General features: G+C 42.0%; 1 protein-coding gene across 4 annotated transcripts in view; it reads right to left on the minus strand.

Moving 5' to 3' along the window:
• LOC110197491 (long-chain-fatty-acid--CoA ligase ACSBG2-like) overlaps positions 1-14,120 on the minus strand; it is an 87,443-nt gene that overhangs the window by 42,792 nt on the left and 30,531 nt on the right. For all 4 annotated transcript variants that reach the window (XM_078153971.1, XM_020971468.2, XM_078153970.1 and 1 more), the window contains 4 exons: positions 12,801-12,921; positions 11,351-11,431; positions 9,378-9,527; positions 4,742-4,918 (listed from right to left, as the gene is read on the minus strand). In XM_078153971.1, coding sequence (XP_078010097.1) covers positions 4,742-4,918; positions 9,378-9,527; positions 11,351-11,431; positions 12,801-12,921 — 529 coding nt within the window. The remainder of the gene's footprint in view (positions 1-4,741; positions 4,919-9,377; positions 9,528-11,350; positions 11,432-12,800; positions 12,922-14,120) is intronic.

Consider the following 14,120-nt stretch of genomic DNA (forward strand, 5'->3'; position numbering starts at 1 on the left):
ATACTTCCTATCATATGTAATTTTTATGTAATGCTGCTGTCTGCTTTGGTATCTTATTCTACCTATTTGATGGTGACCTCCATGAAGACTAGGACATTATCTTATCTCAATTCTCTAGCTTTCTTGGCTCCCAGGGCAGTAATATAGTTAGGTACTAAGTAAATGTTTGTTTTTGCATAGAATGTGTTCTAAGACCCTGACACTCAAATTTCTAAAACCACTCTTAGGCCTGACTTTCCAGATTCTGAGGTCCCTCCCAGCCCTGACATTTTGTGTTCTAAGGACCCTCCCAGTCTCTGTGTTTTAAGGGCCCTTCCAGCTCTGACATTCTGTGTCTAAAGGCCCTCCCAGATCTGATGCTCTATATTCCAATTTTGACATTCTCTATTCTAAGGATCCTCCTAGCTTTGACATTCTTTGTTCTAAGGGCCTTCCCAGATCTGATGCACTGTATTCTTTTTTTTTTTTTAATGCCAATGCAGTGTATTCTGATCTATGTAGTATAAGGAAACATATATAACAGCAAAAACAATGAAAGGAATAATATCATTTAGAGGCCTACAAAATAATAAGATGCAAAAACAGAAAATTAAGCAAAACAGCACAGTTCTTACACTAATAAGGCTACAATATATGTATCATAGGAGTAAAAATAAACAAACAATCATGCAGTAATTAATATATACATCAATGAATATATGCATTTGTATGCAAGACACCTGTGACATGGGTCTGTTTAGGTTTGTATCATTTTCACCAGAGACAGAGAGAGATAGTAAGATAGTCTAGATGGTTGGGTAATATTAGTTCTCCTGTGACCTGCTAACAATTTGGTTGTTAAAACAACCAGTTTTAAATGATGATATGGCTGATCATAATCCCCATCAAATTATATTTCTGCCTTCATAAACCTGAACCTGTAGAGTATTCAGGCTAGCCAGCACTGTTACTATGCTCTATAGGTTTTGTCTATCACAGGATTTTCTTTTTTTTATATGTAGCAGCTAGTAATTCATTTTATGTATTTTTGGCTCTTCCATAAAATTACCTACCTATGAGCTGTCATTTATGTATTTTTCCTATGAAGACTTAGGGTTGTAATATTTTTTGTTTTAACATCACAATCATTTCAGGACATGTCCTCTGAACTACTACCCCTAGCAGGGCAAGATGCTCTCATAATAAATGAAAGCATGATGACTACACATGTATAACCTATATTGAGTTGCCTACCTTCTCAGTGAGGATGGGTGGGGAGGGAGGAAGGGAGAAAACTTGGAACCCAAAGGGGTTTTTTTGGTTTTGGGGGGGTTTTTTTAGGTAGAATTTTCATTTTTATTATATTGATGCACTGTATTCTAAGGGCCCTTCTGGCATGGATGTTCTAGGTCATGAAATCCCTTAGAGCTCTGATTTTCTATATCCTATGATCTCTTAAAAGTCAAATCCAGTTTTATCAATTCTCAATGTCCTTGACCTCTCTGTAACCTCGGACACTATTGATCACCCCCTTTCCCTCCCTTTAGGTTTTCCTGATGCTGTTTTCTCCTGGTTCTCCTTTTACCTGGCTGTTCCTACTGAGCTTCCTATGCTCCTTCTTCATCAAGGCTATTCCCACTATCCATGAGGATCCCTCTAGGCTTTGTCCTGGTCTCTCTTCTCTTCTTCCTCAAAAAAATGATTCCCTCTTACCTCCGAGATCAAATACAAAATCCTACATTTGCCCTTCATAACCTGGCTCCCTCTTACCTTTCTTGTCTTCTTATGCCTTGTCACCCTTCACATACTCGGTGACTCATAACCCTGGCCTCCTGACTGTTCCCTTCACAGAACACTCCATCTCTCCACTCAAGACATTTTCTCTAGCTGTCCTCCAGGCCTAGAATGGTCTCTATTCTCCTCTGTGCCTCCTGTCTTCCTTGGCTCCTGTCAAGTCCCAGCTAAAATCCCACCTTCTACAAGAAACCTCATCAAATCCCCTTACTGCTAGTACCTTTCCACTATAGATTATCTCTAATTTATTTATCCTGTATGTATCTTATTTATACATAGATGTATACATGTTGTTTCCCCATTAGACTGTGAGCTCATTCTCAGCAATACAACAATCCGAGACAATTCCAAAGGACTCATGATGAAAAATGCTATCCACCTCCAGAGAAAGAACTGACAGAGTCTGAATGCAGATCAAAGCATACTATTTTTTACTTTATTTTTTTCCTGCTTTTTTGGTCTGTGTTTTCTTTCACGACATGAATAATATGGAAATATGCTTTGCATGATTGCATATGTATAACCTATATCAAATTGCTTACCATTTTAATGAGGGAGGAAGGGAAGGAGGGAGGAAGAAGAGAACTTAGAACTCAACTTTTAAAAAAATGAATGTAAAAAAATTTTTTTACAAGTTGAAAAAAAGATCTAGCTAATGTATCACTTAACCCTTGGGAGTTTCCTACTCTATTTAAACATTATTTATTAGGTGTTTGTATTTTTATAATACATTTTGTCTCCAGATTATATATATATATATATGAGAGTGTGTGTGTGTGTGTATGTACATATATATATACATATATATGTGTGTGTATATATATATATATATATATATATATATATACACACACACACACACACACATATGTATAACAACAACAAGATTGTGAGCTCAAGAGCAGGGACTGTTTTTTGCCTTTTCACCTCCAGCACTTAGCACAGTGGTTAGCATACAGTAAGCATTTAATAAACACTTGATAACTTTTTGTTGACTATGCTTTAAGATCTTTCCCGGTTCTGACATTTTGGATTCTAAGGGCCCTTCCAGCCCTGATGTTGTAGATTGTAAGGTCCTTCCCCACTCTGACATTCTATGTTCCATATTCTAAGGTCAATACCATCTCTAACATTCTGTGTTCGGTATGAATAGACTCAGGGAACCGATCCTCGGCATTATCCTCTTACATTTTCACTTGAACAGCCAGAGCTAGGGGCAACATTAACATCCATGTCAGCTTCCAACATCAACAAAGTGGAGAAGTTGCCAGGTCTTGCCTTCTCTGCAAGCCTTGGCTTTGAACTTGTGCCCAGATCCAAAACACCTGGGTAGACTTGAGCATAGCTCAAGCCTGTGTGTTTCAGGCTCTCGGGATCCCAACAACTCCTCTCCCAGGTATATGAATCCTTGAACTTAAAGAAAATTCTGGCAAGGCTACTCCCAAGCATAGTGATCACTGCCTCTCCCTCTCTAAGATAGTGTTTTGGGACCTTGAAGTCATAAAATGTTAGAGCCAAAAGGGCCCTCCAAACATAGGATGACAGAATCGGGGGGAAACCTTAGAGTACAGAGCTAGAAAACAACTTAAAAACAGGATGTCAAAGCTAGGACATGTTTTAGAGAAAACTTGGTCCAAACCTCTCATTTTATAGATGGTTATCAAGGAAAAATGAGCTGCTTCTGGTCAGTGGCAGCACTGAACTGGAACTCAGATCTTCTGCCACCACCCGCCTACCCCCAAGCCCAAGGCTTTTTCCATAACAGCCTTCCTCCAAGGGCACTTACAACGTAGCTGGCCTTAAGGTTTGCATGATGAGTTCTTCTCATGCAGAAGGCCCAGCTGAGTACGAGATATGCCTCGAAAATCATTGACAAGTTCACCATCCCGGAGTGGCTGCCCACATGGTGTTTACACCTCTCCCCAATCTCACTTCTATCACTAAAGGGTCATAGATTAAGCTCAGGAAGGAAAGCGAAGTAGGAGGGGCTATAGGACGAAGAAGAGAAGAGGGCAAATCAAGAGACTTTGGTAACAGATTGGATGGAGGGGGGATGAGAAAGAGGGGAGGGTCAAGTTGGGAGGATGGTGGTACCCTTAGGAGTAATAGGGAATCTAGGAAGAAGGAAAGCTTTGGGTTCAGATGAGATGAATTCAGTTTTGGACATAATGAGTTAAAGATGTCTATGGGGTATCCATTACCATGTTGATTAGGCATTTGAAGGTGCAAAAGATTAAAAACCAGAGGTCACTTAATCCAACCAAGTTTTAGTCTGTCCTTCCCCTCCCTCAGTTTTACAGATGAGGAAACTAAAGGCCCAGGGAAATTAAATAACCAAGATCACACAGATAGAAAGCATCAGAGATGGGGATTGAACCCAGGCCTGTGGATTCAAGGTGCCTTGATCTTTCTACTATACTATGTTTATTTTAGCCAGATTTAACCGTTAAACTCAATCCCTTCATTTAACAAAGGAGGAAACTTGATGTCCACGAGGGAAAAGGGCTTGGCCAAGGTCATTCAAATAATAAGTGACAGAGCCAGGATTAAAAACTAGGTTATCTGATTCCGAATCCAGTCTACTTATTCTCTCTTCAGGTAAGCTTAATGTCCATCCCCAGATACAAGGTCCCCCAACCAATGTGGAGGAGGAGGGAGAGGAAAAGAAAGGAAACTCACACACAAGTGAGTTCAGTGTATTTAGATGCCCTCTTTGACCTGCAATCCCATGAGAATTCCCCTGCATGGCCTGCAGAGATTGGGCAACAGACATAGTCTTTAAGGTACAATGACTTCCATCAGAATATAACATGACATTACCAAGCCCCCAGCACCCATTGTCCCAATGGGAGATGTTTGCCTTTAAAAATAAGCCCCCAGCTTTAGGATGGGCTTCCCCAAGCTGGTCTCACCTGCTGCTTTTGTCTATACGAGTACAGACCTTGTTCTCACCTATGGGGGCACATACCTTCATGGCATCAGGTTCAGCAAAGAAGATGGATGCCCCAATGGTAACAGGGATCCAGATTTCAAATATCTGAGCATTGATCAAGCAGAGGGGGAGGTAGCTCACCAAGACCTCTTGATTTTCAGGAGGATAAGTGTAGGGAAGGCTTTGGAGCACAGCTGCTGAGGTCCATGTGATCTGAAACACAAGGTGGGTAGTGGAGAGAACCAGGGAAAAGAAGCATTGATTAAGCACACAGTTAGCGCCAGAGGCTGCATTTAAACTCAGTTCTTTCTGACTCCAGGCCCAGTCCTCTATCCACTAAATACCCTAGCTACCTCTAGTGATTAGGAGTCATTACACCTGAATGTGATTCCTGACCTTGTGTGTGACCTTGGACAAGTGGAGAGTGGCTACTCCCTAGCTGTGGCCTTTATTTGCCCATCTGTAAAATGAGGAGATTGAATTAGATTGGAGGACCTAGCATTTTAGGGGTCCTGGAGCTCTCTGGCAGTCTGGTAAGACTATGTCTTTCTTCTCAGAAAAGTGCTTTTAAATAACTAAAGGGAATAGTACTAAGTTACAGTTAAAAGTTAGTGAAAATAAAGCTGTTCATGTACCCTTCTAGAGTCTATGATGGACACCGGGTTAAGAATCTCTGGAGCAGTCTGTCCTGCTAAAACATTTTCCTGTAGCATTCCCACAGATGTAGGCAGCTAGGTGATACAGTGGAGAGAACTCTGGGCCTGGAGTCAAGAAGACCTGAATCCAAATCCCACTTGAGACACTGAGTGACCCTGGGCAGGTCATTTAGCCACTGTTTGCTTCAGTTTCCTCAACTGTAAAATGGGGATAATTATACCACCTACCTCACAGGGCTGTTGTGAGGGTCCAATGAGATAATATTTAGGAGAGCACTTAGCACAGTGCCTGGCACAGAGTAGGCATTATATAAATGCTATTATTATTATTATTATTATTATCATTATCATTATTATTATTGTAATAAGATGCATGCCAGGTCAATCTATCAGTGAATTAGCTGGTATTTGAGTTCCTGAGGACCCAAGGCCTGGGGAGTAGCCTAAGGTATATCTATCCACAAAATGAGACTCAGTTTTGTCCTCAAAATGTTGATTTTTCAAAGAAACAGCTTACCCAAAGGCAGCAGAGTGGTAATTGAGACAGAACTGCAAAGTCTAGGTTTGACTCCCAGCTCTGTTACTGACGACAGCCATACACAAGTTTCTATTACCTCCAGGATCAAATGTAAAATCCCCTATTGGTCCTCTGTAACAAGGACCTCGCCTACATTTCTGTTCTTATGTTTGATTCCCCTCCATACAGTCTGCCATCTCCCTACATTAGCCTACTACACATCCCATCTCCCAGCTAAGTGCCCACAAGGCACGGTGTCTGTCTCCTCTTCCTGTAATATTCTACCTCCTGACCTCTACCCATTAGCTATGGCTTCTTCAAGAGTCAGCTTAAATTCCACTGTAGCAAGAAGCCTGTCCCAGTTCTCCCCAACCTCTACTGCCAGTCTTCCCCTCTGAGATGACCTCCCATCTACCTGTTACATATCTTATATGGACCTAGTTGTCTGCATGTGGTCTCTGTCATCACACTGAGCTCCTTTATAGCAGGGATTATTTATGTCTTTCTTTGTATTCCCAGGGCTTACCTCTTTAGTTGGCAACCTTACAGAGATTATTCTTGGCCAGCCCTTAGATGTTCCCTCTGTTAGAGACTAATTCTGTGGCTATGTTCCAGTACTCTTCACACTATGGCATGCCCTGTCTTCCATAGTTTTCCTGAGCTGCTTAGATGGAAATGGGGCACATAACCTTTTCCCTGGACTGAATGCTTATTGGAGAGAAGAAACCCTAAAGGCAGTGGAAAGAGTGAATGAGTGGGTCAGTCGATCATCAACATACGTTTATTAAGTACCTACTATGTATTTAGCACTGTGAAAGCATACAAAGAAAAGCAAAAGACCATCCCTGCTCTCAAGCAGCTCAAAGTTTCAAGAGGTAGACAGCACGCAAACAACTATGTGCAAACAAGCTAGACAGAGGGTAAGTTGGAAATAATCCACAGAGGGAAGGCGCTAGCATTAAGGGGGATCAGGAAAGGCTTCCTGTCGAAGGTGGAATTTTAGCTAAGACTTGAGGGAAGCCAGGAGGTGGAGATGAGGAGAGAGATCAATCCAAGCATGGGGAACAGCCAGAGAAAATGCTCACAGTAAGGAGGCCAGGGTCGCTGGATCTCAAGAGTGTGTGGAGGGAAGTAAAGTATACAAAGAATGGAAAGTTGAGTGTTGTGGATCAGATTATGAAGGGCTTCAAATGCCAAACAAAGGATTTCATATTTGATCTTGGTGGTGATAGGGAGCCATTAAAGTTTAATGAGTAGGGGATGGGGCATGATATGATCAGATCTGGCAGCTGAGTGGAGGATAGACTAGAGTGTGGAGAGACCGTTCGGCAAAGTGGTAGAATAGTCTAGGCATGAGGTCGAGGGTCTAGACCAGGATGATGGCAGTGTCAGAGAAGAGAAGTGAGCATATATGAGAGATGTTACAAGATGAAATCCACGGAGCTGGACACCAGATTGGATATGGGCAGTGAAGCTCTCTTACTCTTTAAGAACAAGAGTGAGGAGTCAAGGAGACATGTAGATTTCCAGCCTAGGGGACTAGATAATGGCAGTGCCCTCAGTAGTAATTGGGGAGTTAAGAAGGAGAAATGGACTTGGAATTCAGAGACCTCAGTTCAAACTTTGGCTCCAACATCATATGACCATTAGGAAGTCATTTAATTTCTATTAGCCTCCGTTTCATTATTTATAAATTGGGGGTTAACCTCCCTGAGCCTCACTTGCCTCATTTATGAAATGGGGATAATAATACCTACCTCACAGGTTTAGGGTGAGGCTCAAATGAAATGTGTATGAATGAGCTTAGCAAACATTAAAGCCCTATATAATTGTTGGTTATTGTTGTTCCAGTGTCCCTGATGAAGGCCTCATTTCTAAAATACATAGAGAACTAAAATATATAGACCACAAGCAACAACCTTATAAAGATACAAGTCATTCCCCAATTGATAAATGGTCAAAGGATATAAATAGATAGTTTCCAGAGGAAGAAATTAAAGCTATCTATAGCCATATGAAAAAATGCTCTAAATCACTATGGATTAGAGAAATGGAAATCAAAATGACTCTTGAGGTACCACATCACACCTATCAGATTGGCTAACACGTCAAAACAGGAAAATGATAAATGTTGGAGAAGATGTGGGAAATTTGGAACACTAATGCATTGTTGGTGGAGTTGTGAACTGATCTGACCATTCTGGAAAACAATTTGGAACTGTGCCCAAAGGGCTATAAAATTATGCATACCCTCTGACCCACTCCTAGGGCTGCATCCCAAAGAGATCAAATGGGAAAAGGACCCACATGTACAAAAATATTCATAACAGCTCTTATTGTGGTGGCAAAGAATTGGAAATTGAGGGGATGCCCATCAACTGGGGAATGGCTGAACAAGTTGTGGTATATGAATGTAATGGAATACCATTGTGCTATAAGAAATGATGAGCAGGCGGACTTCAGAAAAAATTGGAAAGACTTGTATGGTCTGATGCTGAGTGAAGTGAGCAGAACCAGGAGAACATTGTACACAGTAACAGCCACATTGTGCAGTGACTGACTTTGATAGACTTAGCTCTTCTCAGCAATGCAAGGATCTAAGACATCTCCAAAAGATTCACAATGGAAAATGTTATCCATATCCATAGAAAGAACTATGGAGTCTGAATGCAGATGGAAGCATACTATTTGCTCTCCTTTTCCTTTGTTGTTTCATTTTATTGCTTCATTCTCATGGTTCCTCCCATTAATTCTAAATTCTTCTATACATCATGACTAATGGGAAAATATGCTTAATATGAATGTATATGTAAAGCCTATATCAGATTGCATGCCGTCTTGAGGTGGGGAGGAGAGGAAGGGGAAGAAAATTTAAAACTTAAAATCTTCTGAAAGTGAATATTGAAAACTAAAAATTAATTAATTGTTGTTATTGTTATAATTATACCTTTAAAATGTTAGGGGGGAAATGTACAATGTTAATCTTAACCATCTTGCTCCTTTTCTTGGGCATCAGAGGTTTTGGGTTTTTTTTCTAATTTACAGATAGTAAAATTTCAGTTCTAAAGAGGGCCTTGTAAGTTCATCTACAAGTGACCCCTCCCCTGTCATTTTACAAAGGATGAAACAGAAGCCCAGAGAGGAAAAGTGTTTTGCCTAGTGTCACACAGCACATCTTTTAGGGGAACTATTGATTGGAGAATCTAGACCCAACTGGTTAGACTCCTCCTCCCTTTGATTTGTAAGTCATGAGAGGTAAGATCCCTTTGATATACCTCACTGCTTTCTAGTGCCCATGCCCAGGGCCTTCAGATGATGTAGGCAGGGGTGGGGCACCTATGGCTTTGAGGCCACACGTGGCCCTCTAGGTCCTCAAGTGCAGCCCTTTGACTAAATCCATACTGTACCGAACAAATTTGTTCCACAGATTCCCCACCCCTGAATAGGGTCACAGAGTTAGGATAAGAAAGGCTTTGGGGCTTCAGAGAAAGACACTTACATTGTCGTGACTGAGCATAACTGCCTTTGGTGGTCCAGTGGTCCCCATAGTATAGACCAGCATACAGCACTGGTTGGGCTTCTGGGAATCAATGACTTTGTCCAGCATTTCATCAGAAATAGTTACCCCTAGGGTGAGGAATTCTTCCCACTGTATTGGCAGAGAGGCAATAGCATACAGATGGCTGGGATGTTAAAGAGAATCAGTAGCCTAACTCTCCATGAAGAGAAATTGTGCAAACCAGTCTCCCCAACTAATTATGAGACACTGTGATGTCAGGGCCTCCTTTAAGTTATTTTCAACTCATTGTTCATAGTATAATTGACCCATTCCGACCACCCTCCTTCCCTTAACACAGGAGTTATCAAGTGTCCTGATGGGCCTTCCAGAGTGTACTGAGCCTTCTCCAAAGCTCTTAGGCCATCCTGGTTCTTGGTCCCAGCCAAGTTCAGCACTGTGGCAACTGGCCAGTGGGGCCAAATTCATAGGCTTGATCATGTCCTCATTATAAAAGAGACTATATTGCCCCAGGCTGGAGCTTTATTTATATAGCCTTCAGACTGCACCTCCCTCGCAGCAATGTGACCAAAGACCACCCCAGGCACTGAAGCAGACCCAGTCTTCAGGGGTGAGCTTAGGAACTGATTGGCTGCCTCCACACCGGCCCCAGCCCACAGGTCTCACCAGGCTGGCCTCCTACACGAGCAGCAGTGCCTAAGCCAGACCTAGAAACCCCACCAGAAAGAAAGACAGGGCATCTCATAACCCTCTCACCCCTCCTTCCCTATGATACATGTAGGCATCATCCCTTCCTATCATTCTCATTATAAAATGAGATAATATTGGTAGTGCCTGGCACATAGGAGGTGCTTCATAAATGCTTGCTTCTTTTTTTCTTCCTTCTTCCTTTTCTTCCTTCCTTCCTTCATATCCCATCCAGTCCAGTCCACAATCAAATATCATCCTGTTCCCATAGAACCCACACCTACAGGTTCCCTGTCATAAGCCGGGGGAGGGGTAACCCTCTTAGCACATCATGTGGATTGGACTGGATAGAGCTTAGGATTGGCATAGGGAGACCCGGGCTGGATTCCTGCCTCAGATACTTATTAGCTGGATGATCAGAGACAAATCTCTTACCCTCTCAAAGTCTCAGTTTCCTCATCTGTAAAATAGGGATAATAATGCTTGCAATATCTACCTCACAGGGGTGTCACAAGGATTCTGCAAACCTCAAGATGCTTTATAACTGTGAGTTGCTATTATTACTATATTTTCATTATATCTTGATGACTCTAGTATCTAGGTCAATAGGATTTTCAAGCTGGAAGGGACCTTGTAGGTCAGTAAGTCCAATCCTCCCATTTCACATATGAGGAAACTGAGCTCCAGATAAGGGAAGTGATTTGCCCAAGGGTGTACAGGTAACTGCTAAGGTCAAGATTTGAAGTCAGGTCCCCCAACTCCAAGTCCAATATTCTTTCTCTTATGCCCCACTTAATTTTTCAGTCAACTCCTCTCCACTCTACTACTATCTCTCTACGCTCTACTACTATCCATCTACTCTTTGTTTCTTAGCAGCTGCTCTAATTCTTCTTGCTATCATCTCTTCCCAAGGCTTCTTTCTCCTCCTTGCAGCAGGACGGTCTGCCATAGTCTCGGATAACCTTCAATCCAGATTGGAGAGAAGGTGAAAAAAGAATGTTCCCATCTTCCCCTAGGCCACCAAGTATGTCCACCGGCTATGAGCTTGGGCACGTGTTGGCTCTTGACCTGGTGGCCAGCCTCTCTCACCCCAGGCCTCCATCCCCTTTAAGAAGTACTTGTCTTATTATCTAAATATTTATTATTTTTTATTAAACATATATTTATTATTACCATAGTATTAATATATATTATTATATATTTATATAATATATAACTAGTTATCTTCCCCTCTCTGTCCCCTTGGGCCCTTCATGGCTTATACATACGGTGTAAGTATTAGGTAACTTCTTTGTGAGTTTGTCTTTATATTGGACAATAGCTTTCAGATGACGTAAGTGATCCTGGACCTGAAAAAGAAAGTGTGGCATAGCAGAAACGGGCAGGTAGATACTCAGGGCTTTGGAGTGCAAGCAAGTTAATGTTATAAAACATGACACTGCCTGTTTTGCCTTGCCTAATGCACATGTCAGTCAATCAGCAAACACTGATTAAAATGCTAAATATCGGACACAAAGGGGAAAAAAAGGGAACTTACATTCTAATGGATAGCATCACCCTCATTGCTATCATCACTCAAAAGCTGACATTTATATAAGTATATTTTGCAAAGCCTCGATAAATGCATGATAATAACAACAGCTAACATTTATATAGCTCTTTAGAGTTCATTCTGTCATGTGATCCTCACAACACTCTGGGAAGGTCGGTGCTATTATTATCCTTATTTTACAGATGAGAAAACTAAGGCAAATAGGGATTAAGTGACCTGCCCAGGGTCACCGAGCTAGTAAGTGTCTGAAACTGGATTTGAATTCAGGTCTTCTTGATTCCAGGTCCAATGCTCTATTACTTAGCTGTCCTGTATGGACGCATTGTTATTTATCTACATGTTAAAGGCAACAATGTTCTAGGTAGGAAGAAGACAGTGATCTTGACTCCTAGGTTTAGCTTTTGTACTTGGTCACATTTGAGTAGCAAGATGAAAGGTATTTTGGGTCCCCTCCAATATTTCAAGGTGTGAGTTCCATATAACTCTGCAGAGTTTCTTTGGTTAAGCCCTACTCCCTCAAATAAATTGAGAGCATAGGATCCCCAATCAGAAATAAGCAGGGAGCTATAAGGAATTTCTCACCTTAAGGCAGAGATTATCTCCAGCTTATCCTGTCTACAGCTTGTTTGCACATACATGTTACTCTTGGTGATTAGGAATTAGAATTCAAAAAATAGACAGAAGTCTGATTTAATATGTAGATAAATAACAATGCATCCATACAGGACAGCTAAGTAATAGAGCATTGGACCTGGAATCAAGAAGACCTGAATTCAAATCCAGTTTCAGACACTTACTAGCTCGGCGACCCAGGGCAAGTCATCTGTGATGGCTAGGGCTCTGTCTCCTAAACACTTTGGTTAACTTGAGTAAAGAATTTACTGGAGAGGAAATATTCTAGCCAAGGCTCTGAGGAACAAAGAGTTCTTCAGTCATGTCTGACTCTTCGTCAACCGATGAGACATAGTATGCCAGGCCCTTCTATCCTCTACTATCTCCCAAAGTCTGTTCAAATGCATGCTTGGTGCGTCCAGGTTACTATCTACCCACTTTATCCTCTGCTGTCCCCCTCTCCTTTTGCCTTCAATCTTTCCCAACATCAGCGTCTTTTCCAATGAGTCCCTGCTGCTATGCCTGGCTGCCTCCTCTGAGAAGGAGAAGGTTACCTTGAGGATTTTCTGAAGCTGCCAATCATTCTCCACCATAAAGATGTTAGCCTCAGAGTTTTCAGCAATGAACCGGCAGGCTTGGGAAGAGTTGTTGGGGAAAATGCCCACAGAAATGCCTCTGAAAGCAAAAAGAATGAGACATGAAAGGAACCTGAGAAGCCTGCGATTCCCCAAGTATTTATTTACCAATTATGGGATCACAGGAAGGAACCACGGAGGTCATCTAGTCCCATTCCCCTCATTTTACAAATGAAGAAACTAAGGCCCAGGGAGAAGTGATTTGCCCAAGGTCATACACATAGTTATCACCGGAGGCAGGACTTGAATCCAAGTCTGTGGCCAGGGTTGTTGCTCCGTCTCTTCTGCCAGCTCTCTCCCAGGATCAGAGAATGAAGGGATCTCAGAGAACACCTATTCTGCCCTGTAGCCTATCCCCTCTCCTCAATATCACCAACAAGTGGTCCTCCAGCCTTTCTTTGGGGACCTCTGATGATGGAGAGCTCATTACCTTTTTATTTGTTTGGGATTTTTTTGTTTTTTAGGCAATTGGGGTTAAGTGACTTGCCCAGGGTCACACAGCTAGTAAGTGTCAAGTGTTTCGTCTGAGGCTGGATTTGAACTCAGGTCCTCCTGACTTTAGGGCTGGTGCCAGCTCCTTACCTTTTGAGGCAGCCCATTTCACTTTCAGAAAGTTCTCATTATTAGGGAATGTTTTTGTTGTTGTTGTTTTGTTCTTTGTAAGCAGCCAGGTAGTACAAGTATAGAGTACTGGATCTGGAGTCGGGAAGGCCTGAGTTCAAATCCAGCCTCAGATACTTTACTAGCTGTGTGACCCCAGGCAAGTCACTAACTGCTATATGCCTCAGTTTCCTCATCTGCAAAATGGGAAATAGCATCTAATGTCCGGGGTTGTGGTGAGGACAAAATGAGATAATATTTGTAAAGTGTTTTGTAAACCTTAAAGCACAATATGAACACTAGCTATTCTACCTAGTCAAAATAAGCCTCTACAACTCCCCATCTCTTCCAGTGCTCCTAGTTCTGCTCTCTGGGGCCAAGAAGTACAAGTCTAATCTCCTCTCTCTGTGATGGCCATTCAAATGCTTACCACTCACATCCTTCTAAGTCTCTTCTCAAAGCTAACCCTCCCTAGTTCCTTCAACCAGCCTTTCTATGGCCTAAGGTCCAGCCCTCTCTGTTCCTTCTGCTTATTCTTCTCAGATCCTAACAGGACAGAGCCTAGGAGGAGTATGGCCACTCACCTTTGACACAATGCACAGAGTAGGCACTTGGTAAATGGTCACTGAACTGAACTGG

This window comes from Phascolarctos cinereus, unplaced genomic scaffold, assembly GCF_003287225.1.
Source record: "Phascolarctos cinereus isolate Bilbo 61053 unplaced genomic scaffold, phaCin_HiC Scaffold_4;HRSCAF=312, whole genome shotgun sequence".
NCBI lineage: Eukaryota > Metazoa > Chordata > Mammalia > Diprotodontia > Phascolarctidae > Phascolarctos > Phascolarctos cinereus.